The sequence below is a fragment of the Cyanistes caeruleus genome, chromosome 5, assembly GCF_971803275.1.
Source record: "Cyanistes caeruleus chromosome 5, bCyaCae1.hap1.1, whole genome shotgun sequence".
In the NCBI taxonomy this organism is placed as follows: domain Eukaryota; kingdom Metazoa; phylum Chordata; class Aves; order Passeriformes; family Paridae; genus Cyanistes; species Cyanistes caeruleus.
In genome coordinates, this window is record NC_141705.1 from 9,258,020 (window position 1) to 9,280,023 (window position 22,004).

Here is a 22,004-nt window from a genome sequence, read left to right on the forward strand (position 1 = left end):
GAGCAGATACAGAACATGTCTGCTACAGCTGGGGTTGAGGCCAATCTCTGCTCTTGACCATTTGGTTTCCAAACCCCTGTGGTGATGGCTGATATAGCTAATGCACAAATGGTATCCCACGAACAATTTCCACACCTCATTTGTCCTCCCCGCTGTGCAGACCTGCTTAAAATAACAGCATCCCTCAACCACAGTCTGGTTGTGGTGGCCTAACCCTGCAGTCACTCAAACCACCTTGGTAATTCCAGCACACCGTTCATGCATCGCTTGCTCATCTCAACAGGGGCATTCCCATGCATGGCTCTGATGCTGACACTCAGTGTCTGTCTTTGTTCCTGTCTAGAAGGATTTTCATCCTTGTGTGTGGCCCCAGCTCCATGAAGCTGCTGCTGAAGTTCCCATTGGCTTCAGTAGGGTTTGGCATTCCCCAGTGGTTCTTTCCTTTTGCCTCTGTTTGTTAGCATGGGTTCAGCTCTGGTTTCGTCCTCAGCTCTCATCTCTAGCTGTTCCTCTTCCATTCTTGTCTCCTTAAAAGATAATAAAGGCACAGAAATAGCACTTCATAAAGTCTTCAGAGGGGTTCTTTTGTGGTTTCCTGGAGAGTCCAAGCTTGCGTCTTGCTTGCTTGTCATTTTTTTGGGTTTTTTTGGTTTTCTTTTTCTTCTCCTCTCTTTTGAAACTTGTATGCTGAAGGCTCAGCCTCACAGGAAACCATCTTTAACAAACCACAGCAGCAGAATTATCACACGCCCCCCTCCCCAAAACCATCTCAAAGATCACAAAAGTGGCACAGTTTCACAGCCCTAAGAATTTCAGCAGTTTGCAGTGGGAATGCACATGCTGGGTAGGAAATCCCAAGATGTTCCACTGACTCTGCCTCAAAAAGAGCCAGTGCTCTTTAGGCTCATATCAATTCCTCTTAGAGTGTTGAGGTAGGTGTTTTTTCTGGGGTGAGGAGAGAAGAGGTATTGCTTCTACCTTCATCAGAGTGAACTCCTAAAGGGCAGGAGTTCTTGTCCAGGTTGTGTGTGTGCTGAAGAGGTCACATGTTGATCATGCTGGGATTTTATTAGAGTGGACAAAAACTCAGCTGCCATCTGGAACCTTTTTGAAGTTGCCATTTGTTGTCTACTGTCATAATCTTTTTCTTACCCGTGCCTGGTGGCTTTTTATTTTTATTAGGATGTCAGCTCGTGTAACAGCAGTGCAGAACTGGGGATTCTTTCCACTTACACTAGTGGTGCCCTGCTTTGGGAGTGTGCCAGGTATCCATAGTTATGTTCTCTATTCATCTTTGTCCTCCACAAGCCTTTATGGTTGGATGGAAGTTTTTTCCTGCTGAAAGGTAATGCTACCTGTCAGGCATCCTTTTTACATTCTTCTTCTGATTTTAGGTAATGCTGCTATATTGGCTAGTAATGTACTGAGCACAACGAAAGATCACTGAAAATATCCTTCTCAGCAATGGTGAGTTTCAAATTTGATCAAATTATTTCATTTTAAATACTATTTTTTAACAAAAAGACATGTATCACTGATGTTAATGCTAACTCTCCATGGAACCAGGAATAACATAATTTTATTTTTTCCCTTTCCCATATAAAACACAAGTTGTGCTATATTCACTCTTTAGGCTACTAAAGGACATTAATCACTCATTAGCTCTCCTTTATGATACGAAGAACCATTTGAACAAAACCCTAAAGAGGTACCATAGTAAGTTGGCACCAAGTGAGAACTGGAACTAGGAGTTACATAAAACATGTCTACCCTGACTAGCCCAGAAGTTAACAAGCATCTTTTTCCCCCCCCCCCTTCTCTGTTGTATTCAGGAATATTTGCACAGAAATTACAACATCCTCATGGAATAATAAGGTAACTTTTTCTGATAAAACAATGAGGTTTTAAGAAATTTTTGCATAACACTCCACCTTATCTATTGAAAGGTTCTCTTCCTGTGCTGTCACATTTGATTAATTTGGTTTTCTCAGAATTTTCAACTTTATCTGAATTTTCCAACTTTCCTCTGATTTATCCAACATACACATTTCATTTTCTGAATGGATGACACTCTCTCCTTTATTCTCAAGATCTGTAGAGAGTTAGTGGAAGGCCAGATTCTGCTTCTTGTGTTGACCACATAACAAATAACTTTTTCTACCCTTTTTTAATTAGTATTTATTTCCTATAATAAATACTATATTTTTTGTGATCTCTTAAGGCCTGATTATTATGACACTGCATTTTTTTTTCCAGTATGCTGAATAAATTACATTTCCATGAAGAGGTCTATTTCCTCTTCTCTAGTGTCTTCTGTTGTTTCTCTATACCTTCTTGGAAGCATAACTTTTCTCCTCCCATTCCAGGAGATGGGAAAGAAGCTGTGTGGGTGTTGCAGGGCTGCCTTTCCTGCTGGTGCTTGTCACAGGCACAGTCTCAGGTGGAGAGCTGGGGTTTGGTTTGCCTTCCCAGGGCAGTAATGAGCAGTGATAAGCTGTGAGCCCATCGGCAAACCTTGCTGACCTGGAGGACACCTTTCAGCCCTTGCTGGTTCAGGGCTGGAGCATGTTTGGAGATCAATGTTCTCCACATCCAGCGGATCCCCTCTCTCTTGTCACCATGGCAGCAGGTGGGAGCTCGCATCTGTGTTGTGTTTGCTCTGGGGTCTTCACCAGAATTATCAGTGTCTTCCACAAGCTCCAAAGTCTCATTCTCTCTTCTGCTGTTAAGGAAAAGGACCAAAACAATTGGGTTTCACACTCATGGAGCAAAGAAGCTTAAGAGCTGTGATGCATTTAAGGGGAGTAAACACATTTTTTCCTATTTTTTTCTGCCTAATCCTTCCCCTTGACTTTTTGCAGCGTTTGTTGCCACACCTGAAAGACGCCCCACCACAGAGTTAAAGGTGGGTAGTTACCATGTACATTTCTGTCTTGGACTAGTGGCTCATGCCAGAGTGAAAAAGGAAACCGTGTGAAAGCATGAGAATCCCAAGACAGGAGAAAGAAATGATTTGTGTGGGAGAAGTTTGATTTGATGTAGTGAATGTAGCAGCCATGGTCTGTCATTTGTTCATGCTTCAGCACTGCCTTATATCTCTAAAGCCTTCACACTTCTGTCTCTGGGGCTCAGAAAGATGGTCTGAATATAATCTCAGAGCGATGATCTGAAGCCTGTTCATGGTTTGTACTTCTGCTGTCTGTGGCCCTGCATTTTTCAACAAGCAGTCCCTGGTCAGAGAGTGGACAAGCAGCACCAGAAATCTGTTCAGGAGACGTGACACAACCCACATGGCTGTGTGATGGGGCAGTCTGGCCACATGACTGCAAGACAATGTCTAGCACATGGCAGCTTTGACCACAGGTACATAATTCAGTTTCTGGATGGGGAGGCTGGGGGGAAAACCCAGAAGAATTTAAGAAGCTGTTTAAATGGGAAAAAACCCAAAAACTCTTGGTCCTCTGGCTGCACACTGAATGAGAAAAAAAACCTGTACACGTAAGAGTTCAAGTAACAAGCCATAAAAGAGACCACTCTCAGATGAAAGATTTTTTTTCTTTTTCTGACATGAGGTACCAGTGATGAAAACTGCCAGAGGATGTCGCAGTCAATGACTTAAGGATGGAATTTCCACATTGCTTGTGAGTCCCCTTGGTTATACAGAGTGACGCCAGCCCTTTGGGGTTACACGAATGTTGATGGTTTTGTAACAGCCTTTAACACACAGGGATTTTATTTTGGACACCAGTACTCCCACCTTGGGAACAGATTTGAGTGACGTTCCACGCTCCTTTGCAGGAAATGTGGGAAATCCTCTCCTGTTCCTGTATGATCAGAGGAGGCTGGTGAGAAGAGGAGGCTCGGTTGGCTCTCTGGATGAATGAAACTGCCCCTGCAATGTTATGTTGCCTTGGTGTGTTTAGAGATGCTCTTTGGAACACTTCCAGAAGTGCACTTTATCTTCCAGAAATGAAAAGCTGTGTATGGCCTTCCGTGTTCCCAGTAATGCTGCAGAGATTTTGTTCCTGGTTTCTCTGAGCAAGCAGTAGATAGCAGGGTAATAACACAAGCAGATAGTATTTCTGCATGAGGTTCCTGTGGTTGGCAGTTTGCTTTTTAAATGTGAACACCTCAAGACAACTCCTGCTCTTCTGACTCACTGTGCAGATGTGTTTAAAGTTGTTTAAATTGGACCCCCCCCCAACCAACAAAATAACAAAAAAATCCACCCCAACCCTTAGCTTTCCTCAGCCCCAATCTCAGTATTTCAGTTCCTGATGTTATTGGTGGTTTCTCCAGGTCAGTACTGAAATACATCACTTGAGGCAATTCCTCTAATCTCTAGAAGGACTTTTTAACCTTTTATTATTTATTAGATACAATATCTGTCAATTTAAGTAAAATGGAGGTATTATGGTATTGAAGTGACTAATGGGATTCTAGTGCTGCACTTTCATTCCTGGGATGGTTTGAAAATCCATGGTCAAATAAAAGTTAAGCTGGATGGGGTGAGAGCTCCCCATTTCAGCAAGTTTTTGTGGCATGGAAAGTTTAAAACCACAATGTTGTAGGAAAAGTTTGTAGCTGTGGCAATGAACGCTTCTTTTTTTCTGTCCCCCCAGGTTTAATGATAAATACGTGTGTTCTACGCACACACACGTGTGTGGCTGCTTGCAAATCTTGTTAAAATAAATTGAAGTGTTTGTTGTGATTTCCCAGGCAGCTGGCTGTCCTCAGGCTGTCGTTAACAAGGGAGCTTCTTGGCTTCCTGTGCGGTGTCCTGGCTGTCACTGCGCGTCGCGCGTGATGAAATCAGGGAATTTCAGCGAGCCGGAGAAGGAAGTGAATGTTCTGTGCGCCTGCGTGTCATGGTCCAAAGTACCCGGGTAAAACTGCTGGGGTGAGGTGAGGGCACGTTTAGAGAACTGCAGGAAGCAGCTCCTTCTCTCAAGCAAATAGATGCAAAATCCCAGGATTTTCAACACTGAAAATCTCCACTGGTGGAGTTCTGTGAACCCAACACAGCTGTGGTGTCTGCCTTTTGGCTCAGTGTGAAGCAAATGCCATGTTACACAGCTAGCAGGTGGTTAACCAAAGGGAATTTCACTTTGCTGCAGAGATGGGAAACCACAATACGTGTGTCTTCCTCCAGGCTATTCAGTGGGCATTCACAGAAAAAATCCTGGGTGTGGAAGATGTGAGGAACATACTAAAAATTTCAGGTTTAGGTTTCTCTAGTCCATTCAGAGACTCCCTACAGCTCTGTTAAATGGGTGGAGAGGGATGTGTTGTGCCACAGATACCTTTGAACTCTTCTGTCTTTTTGTAGAAATACCAAGATACATAATTGGCAAGAGAAGTGGTGAGTGCCCCCTCCCTGAGAGTGTCCAAGGCTGGATGAGGCTTTGAGCAACCTGATCTGGTGGAAGGTGTCCCTGCCTGTGGCAGGGAATTGGAACTGTGTGGTCTTTAGGATCTCTTGCACTCCAAACCACTCCCTGATAATCAGACTCTAGTCAAAGTATACTTGTTGTAGAGGGCACTATTGCCAAGCACCTTCACCAAAGGATGAGTATAGTAAATATAATGCTATGTATAATAGTGTTATAGATACATATTATATTATTGGCTTTTCACAAGTATTAAAATGAATGTTACATGTATAAGGTTAGAAAACTTTGTTGTATTAATATAGTTACTTCTCTTTCTGTTACTGATAAAACTTAGAAATAGTGGCCTAAAATATATTAGGCTGTAGAATGATATTAAAGCAAAAACTACTTTTGTTTATATAACCTAGAGACTGAAAAAGGTAGTCAGAACCCCCCCCCCCCCCCCACATTCTTAGATTATCTTATCCAGATGAAGACAGCAGTCCTCCAAGTCCTCCAAGGGAGGAATTTATTGCACCTCTGTTATCAGGGAGTGTAAAACCAAATTTGCCCAAGAAGATTGATCTATTGGGAAGGGGGTGAGTTAAAAACTAAACAAAGAAACATCTAAAACTTAAGATGAATGTTTGAATTATGTATGAGAATTTATGAATATGTAGTAGGGTTCTGTTTTTAAGGGACAATCCTTTGTTAGTAAGGTGTGCCCTTGGCTGAATGCTGAGGCACCCGGCTGTATCTGTACATTTTACTTTATTTCTATCTCCTGATTGTCTTTCTATTAAACTTTTTTAATTTTATATAAAAAAATATGAGAGCCTCATTTTTCACAGTAGTATAATAGTAAAGCTATTAAAATTAACTCCTCAGAAAAGCCCCTTTTAAAAGCAGTGATACAAAACTGGAGGTTTTTGGACTCCTTGCTTTGTGCTGATAGTTCCAGGAACCACTCTGCTGAATGGCAAACACTAACCAAAATGTTTCTTCTGCTCAACTAAACTCAGTTAAAACTTAAGGCATCAGGAAAAATTATTTGAAGGTGGCTTGCAATTAAGAAAATGTAACTGGTAATTTTTCAGGTCTTGGGTTGTTTCTAATAAATATAATTTTTTGAGGGATTTTAAAAGAAGGAGGAAAGGTAGATGAATGACCTGAAGCCAACTTTTTCTGCTTGCTTTTTACCATAGGGGACATCTATCCTTTCAATTGGATTGGACTTTTTGGTGTATTTTACAGAAATAAGTTGGGTAAAGGGGCCTCTGAATCCAGAAGAGCATTACACAATGTTGGACACCTTGTAATTTCAGAACGTTCTTTAGGTAGTTGGGCTGTAGTAATGTTACATGAGTACCAGCAAATGATTTACAGTCATCAAAATGAATTGTGTTAACTACAAATCTGCTTTCTTGTCTCTCATGTGTCAGTTTCCCAGATACAGCTAGAGTGAACAGGACTAAAATCAATTATAGAAACCCCCAGGCCAAGATGGAATTTCTGTTGGAATCTCCCAGAAAAAGAAGAGGTAGAGAGCTTTGTTCCCTTTCGATGTGTTCCAGAATATGAAACCTGAAAAGAGTCTAGGAGCAGCCTCTGACAGAGGGCAGTAACGAATAATAGACTGATGAGTGTGTATTTTTTCTTTTTCTAATTTTATTTCCCTGAGGATTCCCCGTTGGCTTTCATCAGTTAGTGATTTAAAGACTTCCTGAGCCAGATCCTGTCATCCACACTCGTGCTTAAAAGCAAATAGACATTTCTTCCTTCAGTTCATCTGATCATTTTTTAATTCATTTATCCTTTTGCCATCCAAAACATCCCATGGCAGTGAGCTCCCAAGTCTGATTATAGCTTTTGTTATGAAATGACCTTTTGGGTTGGGTTTGTTTGGGGATTTCTTTTCACTTGATACTGAATCCCTGCATTATGAAAAGCAGCACGTACTAATCTTCCATTCACCACATTGCTCACTCCTGATTTGATAAACTTCAACCATCAGTCATTTTTCTTCCTACTTAAGAAGTCTGAGCTTGTTTGATCTTTCCTTAGCTTAAAGCCTTTCTGTATCTATTTGGTTCCCTTCTGATGTATTTTGTATGTTGTCTTTATGTAATTTATTAGAAGGCAACTCAAGCTGTACAGTGGTGATGAGATATGGATTTATAAGTTAGCACAATGTCTTTGGTTTCTCTGTCCAATTCCCAGCTGCTTTTTCTTTGTCATGGCGCCTGATCCCTGCCCTGGTTTGTTCAGGGAGCTTAAAACTAACCTGGATACAGCCAAGGACTTAATGTTTCCTGAATGACTCACAGGAGATACTCTGCCTATAAGCTCCAGCTCAGACTGTGCTTGGAGTGGTGTGCCAATGCATATCAGTTAAGACAAGGGCCTGTGATTTTTACAGAAGCTGACTTGCCAGAAAGGGAGAGGATGGGTTTATATGGTTGTTATTATACTGTTCTCTCCAAGTTCCATGCCTGTCTTCCTTCCTTACCTCTCTCGCCTCCCAAGTGATACAACTCTCAAGAAACGGAAAGAAAAATCTTCCCTAGAATTGTTTTTGTTTCTTTTCTGATTCCAAAGGAAAACACCCGAGCTCTGCTTCAGAATATCAATAATTCCCAGTATTACAAAATCTTGAAGTGATTACAAGAAATCATTTTTTCTGATTTTAAGAAGAGGAGTTGAAACAAAACAGGAAACTGATCCTGGCAGTCCAATCTGTTTTGCATGCATGGAATTAGATTTCAAATGCCTTCCCAAAATTACACTTGAGGGATAGAAAGTGCTGTGATTTTTGCAGCAACTGAGGAGTTTCATCATTGGCTTTACTAGTTTGAACTGCTTTTGGGTTTGGGGGAATGCAGAAACAAAAATAAACTTTAAAAATCAACTATATGTGCTGGTGTCATTGATTCTATGAAACCTTTGGGCACCAGGTCACTTTTCAAGTGTACTGGAAAGTCCACATATATGCTAAGAAATGTAGGTTCAGGAAAGCTCTGGAAGGTGATAGAAGAAAATTACTGTAGTACTATTGAAGCTTTTAGTTAATTTTTTGAAATAAACTTAAGATGTTCTGAAGCACTAATCCTACTCTGAAACAGTTCGTTTTCCTTTTGGAAAAATTGGGAGGAAAATTTAAGTAATTTTTCAGCGTTACCACAAGTAAAGCACATTCTGCTGTTCCAGAGAGATGGCACAGGCTGCATTTATTATGTGGAAAAGAATAAAATACTATTTCAGACCAAACTGAAGTGGAGGGATAGCTGTTTTCACAGAATCAGAGTTAAGTAGGTAGGAAAAGGCCTCTGAGATCCACAGGTCCAACCTGTGACCAATACCACCTTGTCAACCACACCATGGCACTGAGTGCCACATCCATTCTTTCCTTAAGCATGTCCAGGGATGTGACTCCATCCCCTCCCTGAGCAGCCCATTCCAATGTCTAATCACCCTTTCTGTGAAGAAACTCATCCTAATGTCCAACCTAAACTCCCCTGGCACACCTTAGGCCTCTTGTCCTGTTGTTTACCTTGGAGAAGAGCCTGATACCCTGCCACCCCCACCTGGCTACAGCCTCCTTTCAGACACTTTTAAGAGAGTGCTAAGGCTCCCCTAAGCCTCCTTTTCTCCAGGCTGGAAGCCCCCAGCTCCCTCAGCTGCTCCTCATCAGACCTGTGCTCCAGATCCTTCAGCAGCTCCATTGCTCAGTTCTGGACTTGAGTCTGGACCTCTATTCAAGGTATGAGTTGGTCTAGTGAGAGATATCATCTTTCTAGAAGCCTTGTCCTGAAATAATATCAAAGATGATATTGGACTTCAGTTGAGTGTTTAACTTCCATTTCTGCTTGACTTTCTTACCTTGCAGCCCCTCTGCCATGTCTCTTGGTGAAGTCATATTGTATTTGGGCTGCAATGCAAAGCCAGCATTACGTATTCATCGTGTTTTCTTCTGTTTCACTTGATTTTTATTCTTTTCTTAGAAGATTTTGCCTGGCATTCATGTCTTTGCTATCAGACAAAATCTACTTTGTTTTTTGCCTTTTGTTTTGACCCCAGCCCTTTTTATTTATTTTTCTCAGCCCTTGCGAGTGTTCTGTTTCCTATGAGAAGAGACAGCCCTGTGGCAGATGTCTCCTGGTTTTGGGTACGTGATACCTGTTTTTGAAGCTGGAGCACGTGGCTGCAGCCAGAGGCTGCCCTGAGCTGGGATGTGGCTGTAGCAGTGCATCTGCAGCACCCTGGCTGCTCCCTGCTCCCACAGCCACCTGCACCTGGCAGGGATACATTGCAGGGAAGCAGGAGGTAAAGCCAGATGTGCCGTTCTCACCAGCCCTGCCAAAGACAGGATTTCTTTGCCAGCCTTTCTTCCACATCAGCCCTTGCACTCATCTTTTTGTTCATAAGTTCACTGCCTTTCTCTGCTGTCTTTTGTTTGCAGCAATTCCGGGCACTCTTTTAGCAACAGCAAACTGGACAGGCTGGGCTTACTGGGAAGCTCCAAGGCTGGCCCATATTCTGCTGCAGACCTGCCTGCATCCTGCTGTGTGCTGACCCATTTCACCCACACTGTGGGTGGTGAAACCCCATCACTGCTCTGCTGGAGCTGCTGAGCAGTCCTTGGCAGTGGAGGCTTCTTGGATGCCGAGTTACTCCAGTCTCAGCTGTGTTTAAAAGCAGCAGTAGGAGCTGTAAGCACTATGAGACTCCTATTAAAGCCCGCTGCTGTGAGGCTGAAATTTAGAAAGTGGAGATTGGACTCCTGAGAAATTTGACCCAGGCATTAAAAATCCAGGAGCTTTGATCACTGGGATCAGGGAATTTTTTATTACAGGTAGAGGGGTGGCACAGGGAGTATACTTTTTTTTTTCCTTTTCTCTTTCTAGTTTCCAATTGTTTTATATTAGTCACTGGTGCTGATTAAAGCCCAGCCCAGATTAAGTATATTGAGGTGACCTCATTACCACTGTGTCAAGGAGCAGGAATGTATAAACTGATCAAATGACACAATCACTGAGCCCGTATTTCAGTCAACCCTAAGGTGGTGGTGCTCGGTGAAAAGGCTTGTGCAGGAGCCAAGAAAAAAGGAACAAAAGGTTAGGCCTGGAAGGGTGGAGAAGGGAGGAGGTGGGCACAAAAAGGAACTGTAGAGCTGATAAAGGGGCTTCAGCTTCTTCTAAATATGCGATTTCATGAGTGCAAGGCTAGGGTCTGTGTAGCTGAAGGCTTTATGAAGCTGGAATAATCATGGCTTTTATAATTTCTCTGGTATTGACTAGTGTAATGGGGATGCAAAATTTTTTTGTCTGTTTTTTGTGTCCTTGGATTAGAGGATGTATGCAAGTCATGCAGCTCCCAGGCATGTGCTTCACAGAACATGGAACCAAGTGATTTCCAAATAAAAATATTTAATGAATCAATTAAAATAGGATGAGATGTTTGAAAGAAGTGACCTGGCTTGGAGATAGCTGGGACATTTGAAAAGCTGTTGGTTTTGGGGCAAGCTAATTTAGCAGAACCAAAAAACTTGTCTTGAAACTCAAACTCAGTTAAACTGTTGATTCTACCAGGGGAGATAAGAGAGAGAAAGAAAGCCTGTGTGAACCACAAGGTCAAGGTTAAGAGTGGACCCATCTGCAGGTCAGGTGAGTCAGTTTCAGGTCTCCTTCCAGAGTCTGTCTGAGCCCCTGTGAGGATTTCTGTATGTGGTGGAAAACCTTCATGAGGGCAGAATGGAAGAGGCATCCCTGAACAGCCTGTCTCTTAGAGCATTGCCCTGCAGCAGGACGGGTTCCTGTCCTACCACCAGATGTAAATGAACACATGCTTATGCTTTAATCAAATATACACTCTCCTGCTACATATATATATATACATGGATTTTGGAAGTTCTTGGCAGGCAAGGCAGTGAGCAGCTGTGGCAGGGAGTGCACAGCACCGTCTCTGGTTTGTGGCAAAAGTTGTGATGCACATTGTGTCTGAGGAGGGCAGGAGGCAGCTGCTTGTGCATATGTTCCTCAGTTCCTCATGTGGTCCTCCCAATGGAGAGAGGGATTTCTCCATCCCTGGGAATGCCTGGGCTTGGCTGGGAAATGCTTCCACAGAGCAGGGCAGGGCTGCCAGAGAGCTGCACAGGCTGCAAAGGCTCCTTGTAGGAGGGAAGCACAGTGGCAAGAAAATGGCTCAGAGTATTTTTTAGGAACCAACTGGATACTGCATGGAGTTTCCTAATCAGGGTTGTCAGGGAAACAAACGACCTTTACTGAACTGAAATGACTAGAGGTGAGCTGCATGGTCTCCTGGCCTCCTACAATGGTATAGCCAGAATTCCCTCAATCTTCTGTTCTGCTGTTATATTTTATACTATTTTGTTGAAGTCCTGTGGCTCTCAGTCCAATTTCCACCACCCCCCCGCCAGATTTTTCTTGATGTACAGTTTTCAAAGCAGTGTGGTACTTCAGCTCTGCTTTGTTAACCCCAAGTGGAGCAGAGGGATTTCTTCACATCCAGCTGTCACCAGCTGACACCTCTTCTCTTTATTCTCTGCACTTTCACATCTGGCTTAATCACAGCAGCCCGTGACTCAATCCAGCCTCTGATCCTTTGTGAGGAATTAGCCCATTAGTGATTCCTTGTCATATATTGTGCAGTTTGTTGTCTTCAAACAATGTAAATTTGTGTCTGTACTTGCTGAATTGCCAGCTTTTTCCAAACATCTATTTGCCAAAGCTATTCTGATTCCTTTCACCTATGCACCTTATTTGTGTTTGGTTCTGCATGTGTATTTGATATCTCTTCTCTGTCTCATCCTTGAGCAGTAATGAATATATCTCATTGTTATGTTCAGGACTAGTATTTTAGGAACCTTGCCTGTGTATATTCTCCCACATCAGTTTTTGCACCCCTGAAGACAATGTTTTTCAGAGTTTATTTACTGAAATGTCATGTGAAAAAGGCATTAAAACCCTCATTATATTTCACTATATCTACTGCTTTTCCTCTGTGCACCAGGGCTGTTGTTAACACTGAAAAAGGAGGAAACAGTCAGCAGTTCCACCATGAGTAGCAGCCAACATGAACTTGTCAAGAATAAATCACATCTTTATTGTCAGGTAGGCACCTAAAAATCATCTGCTTGTTCCTTTGAGGGGATATTGAAGTTAGTTTGTTGTCATTTTTAAGGTTTTTGCCCTTTCTGGGCTTGTGGAGTTTCATTGATTACTTGGCAAACAAGATTGAGTGTTTTTTGTAATTTTAAAAATTTAATCTTATTTTTTATTATGAACTTTTTGATGATTAGCAGCAGCCTGGTTATTTTGAAAAACCTAATATATCCCCATGAATCCCTAGTTTAAATTCATGGTCCGTTGTTACCACTTGTGCTTGTTGTGTTTTTTGTTCTGTTCCAGCTGACTTTGGTAAGAACAGCAGGAACTCTTCACTGATATCAGGTTTCATTCCTTTTCTCCTAGTCAGAGTCCAAGTCCTTCCTTTTGTTTTCATCTTTCAGTTTAATATCACGGTCCTAAAGGCAGAGTGAACACATGTGAGTTTCAGAAGGCATACAGTCTAATGTATGTGTAGTGAAACTGTTCTATCAGGATTTAAACTTGCTGTGATTTAGAGGACTTTAGCTATAAAATGGGTTCCTGCATTAGACCTCCCAGGTTTCCAAGGCTCTCTCATTTTCTATCAGTCTGTTAGCTGAGTTTTCAAAATCAGCCTGTGCATTTGAATTGAGGAATTTTTATAGTCTGCTAAAATTAAGTGCAAGATTTCTTTCCTTCCTCTTCACCAACAATGGACTGTGTTGTCTTTCTTATAAACACTTCTGGAAGTGTTTGTTTTAAAAGCCATGATAAGTGTGCTGTGTTCTGATTATTCAGCACTGATTCCTGAGATAAGGGTCTTTGTCTAGTGTTTTAGCTGAGGTTTTAGTGTCTCCTCTGTACCTCTATGGGTTATTTATTTACATATAGATATTGAATACTTAGAATGTGATAGTTAATAAATAATTCATCAAATCTGTCTCAGGATTTGGGTCAGAGAGGAGGGGCAGGATAAAATCCACTCATTTCTCCCTTTTGTGACCAGTGCCAAATAGATCAAGCTCAGGTTAACCCAGGAGTCTTGTCAGGCAAATTGAAGGTGAGCAAGTGGTGTGTCCCTTGTTCTAAAGGTGGCAGCTCTTGGGCAGAGCACTGCCACCATGTCAAGGGAGATGATCCTTCCCCTCTGCTCAGCCCCAGTGAGACACATCTGGAGCAGTCTGGTTCTGAGCTGCCCAGAAAGAGACAGACATGGAGAGAGTCCAGCACAGGACCACCAGGATAGTTCAGGCCTTGGAGCATCCGTCAAACAAGGAGATGTGAGAGCTGGGACTGCCCAACCTGTAGAAGAGAAGACTCAGGGGGGTCTTCCAAATGTGTATAAATACCTGATGTGGGGGCAGTGTGGAAGATGGATCCAGACTCTTCTCAGTGGTATCCAATGACAAAACAAGAGAGCAAGGAGGCACAAGCTGAACTGTAAAATTGCATTTAAACATAAGGAAAACCTTTTCTACTGTGAGGATGATTGAACCAGGAGTAGTTTTTGTAGAGACGTTGTGGACTCTTCATCCTTGAGATGGTCAAAACCTGAATTGGCCACAGACCCAGGCAACCTGCTCTACTGACCCTGTTCTGAATAGGGGATGTTGAACTACATGATCTTCAGACTTTCCTCTTCCCAAGCTCAGCTATCCTGTGGATTTTGAAAACTTTCCATTGACTGTGACAGTCATAAATTTGGCTCAGCCAAATAATTCATGCCTCGACCTGTTGTCTTTGTACAGAAGTTCCAGTAAGTTTATTTCTGTGTTTCCTTTAGATACTGGCTCCATGCCCTTGTCCTTTTCTCTGGAGTACTCTTACATGCATGCAGAATTTTCCATTATTGATTTAATGGGTGCTTAAAAGATATTTTTCTGTTTATTTCCTAAAAGTCCCTTCCTTTAGGGTCAGTCTAAATCCATAAGCTTTTATAGCCTTCTGTTGTTTATATATTATTTTGTGCTTATATTATCCTTTTCCCTCTTTGACCTCTCACTTACAGAGCTGGAGTGGAAATCCCAAACTCCAGGACACGCAAAGTGGTGTTTTCCAAACCTGTAGTCTACAGATGTTACTTGGAAAGGATTCTGGCTTTCAAATGTGAAGGATCTGCTTACCCTGGAGTCTGGAATTTGTTACTTGCTTTGACTGTCAGCCTCTTGTGTAGATCAGAATCATCTTGACTCATGAGCCATTGCATCAGGAATTGGAGTAATTGCACCAGGCTAAACACCTGTGCAGCTGCAGGTTGTACTGGTTTGGTGCACTGAAGCCCACAACAGCTTGTTGGTGACTTGCAGGTTGTGTTGCCACTGCAGGTGCTCCCTAAACTCCTTTGTAGCTGAACGTTCACTGTTCAAACCATGCCTGCTTGGAAATAGGTGTTAATGATGTGTTGATATATATTAAGTAAGGCATGTTTTGAACCACATCCTCTTAGTGGACAACAAGTGATAGGATGGGGCTGGGTGTACTGGAGACTTGCTCTGTGTTCTGTAGCTGGGATTTTTAGTCAATATAGCTTTCAAAAGTGGTGGGGATTTGCATTTTGTTATTTATATAATGCACTTAAAAGGTTGCATGATCACTGTAATTAATTAAGTGTGCTATCTCTGAATGTGAGCACAGCCTACAGGAAAGCATCAAGGCCCAGAGTAGCCTCTTTAGCCTGGGCACAGCAAATCAGTGGCTATCAAAAAATGCAAGTAGAGGGAACTTGCTGATCCTGGCAAAAACTGGCTAAGAGAACTCCAGTATAGAACCGGGAGGATAAACAGTTCAATAACCGTTTAAAAACATAGTGGAAAACTATGGAAAGAAGAGCCTCAATAGAGTCTGTAGCCTGTGACAATACAAAGTGTTTGTACAGGTCACCTGGGGCTGAGATTTTTAGTGTATTCAGGTCAGGGCTTTTTCCATTAAGTTACAGGGTTGTCTCATTGGAAAGGTGTCAAAACAGTTGCACTCTTTGCACAAAGCTTGTTCTGGTTTGTGTTAGCACCATCTCTAGAAACACTTCAAAGTTGTCCCTGTGTTGTCACTTAACAAGTGACAAGGAGAACTTAAACAAGTCACACCCCTCTGCCTTCCTTAAGTAGAAAGTTGCATAGAGAAGACTGGAACTTTGAAAGTCAGTCAAACATGAGCCATTTTAATATTAACCATTTTAAGAACTTCAACCCCAGCTTGTAGAAGGCTGCTCATAGATTCAAAACTGCTGAAGAATTACACAAGCCCAGCTTCTTATTAAAGGCATTGTGGTCCTTTTCTGTGGATGCTGGGAGCATTATTTGCCCCTCTGGTTGCAGAAGCAACCTAAGAGATCCGTCTTGTGAACACCTGTTGCAAGTTATTGTCTGTTCTTGCTACTTCTTTTTTCATAATTGCAGCAAAACAGAAATATTTGCAAGTATCTATAGTGCAGGCATCCTTTTGGGGCTTGGCTCAAAATCATTCAGTTACCCAGGCTATGATTATGATTATATTGTGATTTTATATTATGATTACCCAGGTATAGATTGTGGTGGCTGCCTGATCGAGGTAGTTTGCAGCTGCTGGGGATGCAAAGGCACAAACTGACTGCAGGGAAGAGTAAAAGGTAGCACTTTCTTTTTTTTTTTTTTTTTTTTTTTTTCCTTTGCAGACTGTCAGAGTGCCTTTTACTGCTCAAGTGTTTCCCAACCTTGTTACTGCCCAGTGTGTGTAACCAGTGACATTGGTGCATGCAGGAGAGTACGGCAGAGGCAGGAGGGACAGTGTCCTCATACCCTTTTGCAACAACTGCACATTTCAAGTTCCTCAGCTGTGCTAAGAGGAAGTGGTTATTCTGTCTTGCTGCCATTTCAGGAAGAGTAAAGCTCCAGTAAACTTTCCCTGAGAAAGTCACCTGGAAACCACAGAGGTAAGAATTAATATTTGCCCACTGTCTGTCAAAGGAGATACCAGCAGGAGGAAACTTAGGACAAGGTGGGTGCAACCTGAGTTGAGGAGAAAGGCCAGACCAGTGCAGTCCCCACAGCACAGGAGTTACCCTGGCCAGCACACACTATTTTCCCCCTCAGTGGTTATCGTTAGGAGTTGAAGACTCTGACATTTTGAAGGAGGGGGCATGGTGTCATGCAACCAGTGTGTGTAGGTGCAACAAAACAAAGCCTAAAAACAGTTCACAAAATAAGCTGTCGCTCATTCTTTGGGTGACGAGGTAGTTGTGCTCATCAATTTTTTCCACTGTCCCCAGGAGCTGTCACCATGCCTAGAGTTTAGGGGATTCCGTACCTGGTTATCAAAGGATGGATCTTGTGTGGGAGGGGAAAGCCTGCCTGCACCTCACATTGGTTCCTGGTCTCAGCCACAGACTTTATTCTCTAGAACACCCTGGTCTAGTCCATATCTTTGCCTTGGTGTTTCTTTAAAACAAGTTCTACCTTATTCCGCTTTCCAGACCCTCTCTGCTCAGTGGCAAGTGCTCCAGAGCCATCCTCTCCATTCCTGGATTGCACATGGCAGAAACCTCCAGGGCTGTCAGAGACCACTCACCCTTGGGTCAAGACACCTCACCCCTCACCAGGCACCACATGTGCCCTGTTTATTTTGGAGTGTCTTTCTTGCAAAAAGACTGGCTCTGAAAAGTTGTAAAACCTTTCAGGTGCCACAGGGGAAAGTGATGATATTACTGCTGGAGCTGAAATGCCTTTCAGTGACCACTCATCACTTTAATAGAGGAGATACTCTAAGAAGCAAGAGCAATGGCATGGTGCTTTTGGGGCCAAGCTTGATGATTAGAGGCACTCAGCTGGGCTGGTCAGTGTCACAGGCTCTGGGTGACAGTGAATTGATGGTGAATACCCCAAGAACCATTTTTGTGTTTGACTGGAATTGGGATAGGGCAAAAGTGGGCTCTGATAATTGGTAAGGACTGCTCAGGAGAGAGAGACTGGAGGATAGACACTCCTCGTGACAGCAGCCAGGATCAAAGGAAGATCCCTTTTCCTCGATGTCTGCTTCCCATCTGCCTGTGTCATTGGGGGTGACACAAGCTCTGTCCTTCTACCTAGGGAGGTAAGAACAGGCCTTGCAGGTGGTGCAGCAGGTGCTCAGTGCTGAGGTCAGAAGAGAAGCTGAGAATCACTAAATTAGATTTGCATCACTGAGGGCAAGCTCAGGTGGTAGGAAAGAGGAGTAAGATGCTCTATTAGACTGTGCTCTGCTGTGTGTGCATGAGTTACTTTACATCCCACCAGGTCCTGCTTTCTCTTGGTAGGTGATGTTTTTTCCTCGAATGTGTGTGGACCTTTGCATGCCTCTCTGGAGGTCTGAATTTCCCTGGGATGTGGTAGTGATAGAATGAGGGCTGATTCTTCTATGGGTGTCTGAGCTCCTTTCTTTGCTCATTTTCCCTGTTGTATGAGCTGGGCTCAATTAGTCCAAGATCTGAGCTTCTCTCACCTCCTCACCTGTGAGTCCTGAAAGAGTCCCTGCCCTGTTGTAGCATGAGACCTCCTTCCTGCTTTGCACTGGGCAGGAAACAAACAGGGCTTTGTGAGTGGGACCAGCCACTGTGGGGCTGCTCCCAGAGCTGTTCTGTGTGCCTGTGGCTCTCCTCCCAGCCCAGGGCCCAGGTGCTGGGTGCAGGTGGCTGGCTGGTTGAAATTGCAGCTGGGACTGCCCAGGGAGGGCTGTGGGGGCACAGCTGGAGGGAGATGACAGCTCATCACCTTGCTCTGCACTGTTCCCATGGTGTAGGGTATTGTCTCAGCAGAGAAGGTAACTGGGTATTGCCCAAGTCCAGACTGTTGTGGAGCTGAGAAAGTCACTGTTCTCTTCAGATGTGCCATTTTGGGCTGTGCAGGGGAATTTTGGGACATGGCTGAAGGAAGCCTGGTTGCAGCAGGAACCAAGAAGCTAAGAGAGGCATGGGGTGTTCCAGTGCTGGCCCAAGAGCTGGTGGGGCACACACCAGGCTGCCTGGTGCCCCACCTGTATAAATGGCCTGTGATATTTGTGTGTAACCAAGGTATCTGCCTATGAGGTAAAAAAAAGAATTAAAATGCTTTTTATATGAAGACAGATTTGACAAAGAGATTTGGTAAGTGCAGGATGGGGGAGGAGGCTCCCACTGCTCTTTCCTCACTTCGACTCCTTGGGAAATGAGAGGGTGGAAGCCTCAGGCAAGGTGAGTTCCTGTGGCCCTGAGGAGGTGGGGGTCAGCATGAGCAGCCAGCTCGGCCCAGCCATCAGACAGCTCTCCAGATGTGCTGCAGGGTTGCTCTGGGGAAGGGTGGTGAAGCAATGAGTGTGATTATGTACACACTTCTAGAAGGCACCAAAACCATCCATTTGACATCAGCTGTCTCTTAACCCCCACCTGATTTGTTCTCCATTCCAGAGCCTTGTGTGCCATGGAAATATCTCCGGTTCCTGAAGGAGGCTGTTGGCCCCTGTCAACACCATACACCTTCATATTTTGTGGAGTGTTCCTGCACAACAGCTTCTTACCAGCAAGTGTAAAAGGAGGGGTAAGAAGTGGACTAATGAGAAAGGGGAATAATGCACTGTGCCTCTTGGGATGGTTGGTGCTTCCAGGAGCTCCTGTGTAAGCAGTTCCTGCAGCACTCTGTAAATCCCCAGCTGACCTTGCTGGAGCCCTGACCCCCAGGACAGGCTGCTTCAGGGGATGCTCCTGTGAGGGTGCTGGGCTGTGCTCTGCCCTCAGAGAAGAATGTGAGGCATCAGGTAGAAAGGCAGGAGTGCTTAGCCTTATATCCCATTTTCTGCTGAGGTCCTGCTGGGCTGACCTAGTCCTTCGTAAGTATTTCTTATGCTGTAGGTTTTTAGCTGAAACAGCCTCTGTGTCCCAGCTGATAGCTGCTGGAGCATGGTACTATGAAATATTACTACAGCATAATTTGAATTCACATAGATTTTGTAGAAAAAGCATTTGAGACTTCCCTTTTTTAGAACGAGAAGCACTGCTGTTCTGAGTGTAATGGTGTGGCATCTTGTTTGGAATTTCCCTTGCTTTCTATATATACACATGCAGCAAAGCCACAGGAAATGGAAGTTTAAAAAAAAAAGCATAGAGCATAGGTATCTGCTTCTTGAACCAATTTTATTCTTGTAGATTGTTTTATTATTAGTGAGCACCTTATCTTGAGGCATCATTTAAGGTTTATTTTCAAAGATGAACTGACATCCTAAATCATTGAAGCCCAAAGCAGACATTGACTTAGAAGCTGCACGTTATTTGAGAAACCTTTTAGGCTCTGTACTGCCCATGCTACAGGAACGAGCATTATTGTTGATCCTTTCTCCCATGGGGCTTTTGGGGTAGGGACCAAAAGCTTCTGAGGCTTCTTGCATTTTTATTTTCTAAGGTGCAGTGAGTTGTATTTTCTAAGGTGCAGTGAGTCAGTGTTGCCTCCAGCTGCTGTCGTGATTGTGTGCGAAGGGCCCGCTTCTGCATGGCAACCAGCATGGTTATTTGTAAACAGACTTTACTTTAAAATTTCGAGTAAAGTGCATTATAATTAGGTCCAGGAGAAATGAGAGCAAGCTTGCCAACAGCTGGAGATTATACAGTCTGAAAATCTCATTGCTGGTGAAGTGAGACAGATCCTCAGGAGCTGAGTTGCCCTGGGTCTGGACTCAGGTTGGTTTGGACAGCAAAACTGAGGAACAGTCATTTGAAGGAGAAATTTTAAGAGAAGGGACTAATCATGAAGCTAATTGGAAAAATCCACCTTGGCAGCTTTTAATATGTTAAGATACATTCCTACAGCTCCCAGAAGAGGCCTGCTCTCAGCCTCTGTGGAACTGCAGTGTCTCTGTCTGCCTTCTGTCTGGTATTGGCATGCCACTGCAGAACAGGCAGCGCTCACCTGAATGAGAGATCTACAGAAGCCTGAACAGGCATTAACTTTGCCTGAAAACAGGGTTCATCTCTCTTGGATGCCTTTTGTTACCAATACAGCAAATAAGGAACTGAGCCCCATCCATACAGTCAGGCAGGTTTTCTGTATGATTTCAGGTCTCTTGTGTGAGGATATCTTTCTGCAGTTTTACAGATGATGTGTGTTTCAGTGAACGAGTGTAGTACAAATGGATAATGAAAGTTCACAAAGTTTATGCTACTAAAGTTCCTTTCACTGCATGCAGTTACTTTCTTACTCATTATGCCTTTATTGCTTTCTTTTAGGAAAGGAGCTGGGTTGCTGTTGCTATTCAACCAAGCAGGACCCTCTGTTTGGAGAACCATCCAACAAGGAGAGACCACGAGTGCAAGGCCAGAAGGAGCTTTTCTTAATTTAAAGGGTTCAGAAATGCTGGAAACTCACAGCCTTTCACTTCAGTGTTGCAGTAGCAGAGCTGACAGGTTTTATGCATTCTGGTGTACAAGCTGAGAAATGTGACTTGTGAAGGTAGGGGGTGCTGGCAGTTGCTGGGGGTGCCTTGGTGTGTGTGCTTTGCCTGGTGAGGAGGGGGCAGGTAAAGATTTTGTAGTGTTTTATCAAGAGACCTACCAGTGAATTTGGTGTGAAAGCCGAAGCACTGCATAACAGACAACTTTTCTTAGGAGCAATAGTTTATGGCCCATCATCTGAAACAAATGTTTGTATGTAAGTTCTTCATAGTGTAGCATTTCTTGGCTAGGCCAGAACAAGAAACAATCATGCTTTTTCAGCTGAGAGGAAAAAAACCCCAAAACCTCAGTGAAGTCACACAGCTCTCAGGAGAGGCATTTCTGTACAGAAAACCAGCAGATCTGTCCTACATTTATGCCACAGGTAGTCAAATGCCAGTCCTCATCTATTGCACTTATTGATTTATGTGGTAGCTCTAATCTGTGCTTGATCTGTAACTACACCTGTTTTTGTTTGTTAGTCCAGTGTTGTCCTTGCCAGTTCTCCAGCACTGAAGTGCTCTCCTTTCCTAGGATTAGTGTGAAACTAACTTCTGCTTAGACTAGGGACTAATTCACAGAATTAAAATTCACAAGAATAGGTGCTATTAATTTTTGTGTACTGTGTATTCTTCTAATTCCTCCATCTATTTCTTATTGGAAATTATTATTTCTTTTTGTAGGTCATTCTTTACAACTATACCTACAGGGATTAATATAAATGGAAACCTACAGCAGACTTCAGCTTCTGATCTATATTAAAGCAGTCATTATCTCAATGCAATTAAAAAAAAGGTGCTGACAAGACCTAACTTACTTTATTATTGTGTTTGTGCTCTTAAGTGTCTTACAGTGTGAATCAGTACAAAAATCAAGTCCCTTCCCTATTTTGCTGTATCAGTCACTGGCACTATCATATTGATGTACAATGAAGCTGTAAACCAGGCTTGTCTAATGAGAACAGTCAAAAAAGTAAGATTAGCCTATGCCACAGGAAGTTTAATCACATTTCTCATCTTATATTCTCTGGGCTGAATCTGATCTCTAAGACCTTAAAAGGCAATGTAAAAAATGGCCACTAAAAAAAAGAAAAAATAAAACTTTCTGTATGTTTGTGCATAT

General features: G+C 43.1%; 1 protein-coding gene across 1 annotated transcript; it reads left to right on the top strand.

The window, feature by feature from the left end:
- The first annotated feature begins 464 nt into the window (after positions 1-464).
- LOC147652919 (uncharacterized) lies at positions 465-21,703 on the top strand. Its single transcript, XM_086889010.1, has 10 exons — positions 465-1,265; positions 1,395-1,467; positions 1,833-1,875; positions 2,862-4,905; positions 6,815-6,912; positions 10,961-11,035; positions 12,402-12,502; positions 16,128-16,385; positions 18,870-18,999; positions 20,679-21,703. Exons 4-8 carry the CDS (start codon positions 4,847-4,849, stop codon positions 16,188-16,190), a joined length of 396 nt encoding a protein of 131 aa, XP_086745136.1. The 5' UTR covers positions 465-1,265; positions 1,395-1,467; positions 1,833-1,875; positions 2,862-4,846; the 3' UTR covers positions 16,191-16,385; positions 18,870-18,999; positions 20,679-21,703.
- The last annotated feature ends 301 nt before the right edge of the window (positions 21,704-22,004 follow it).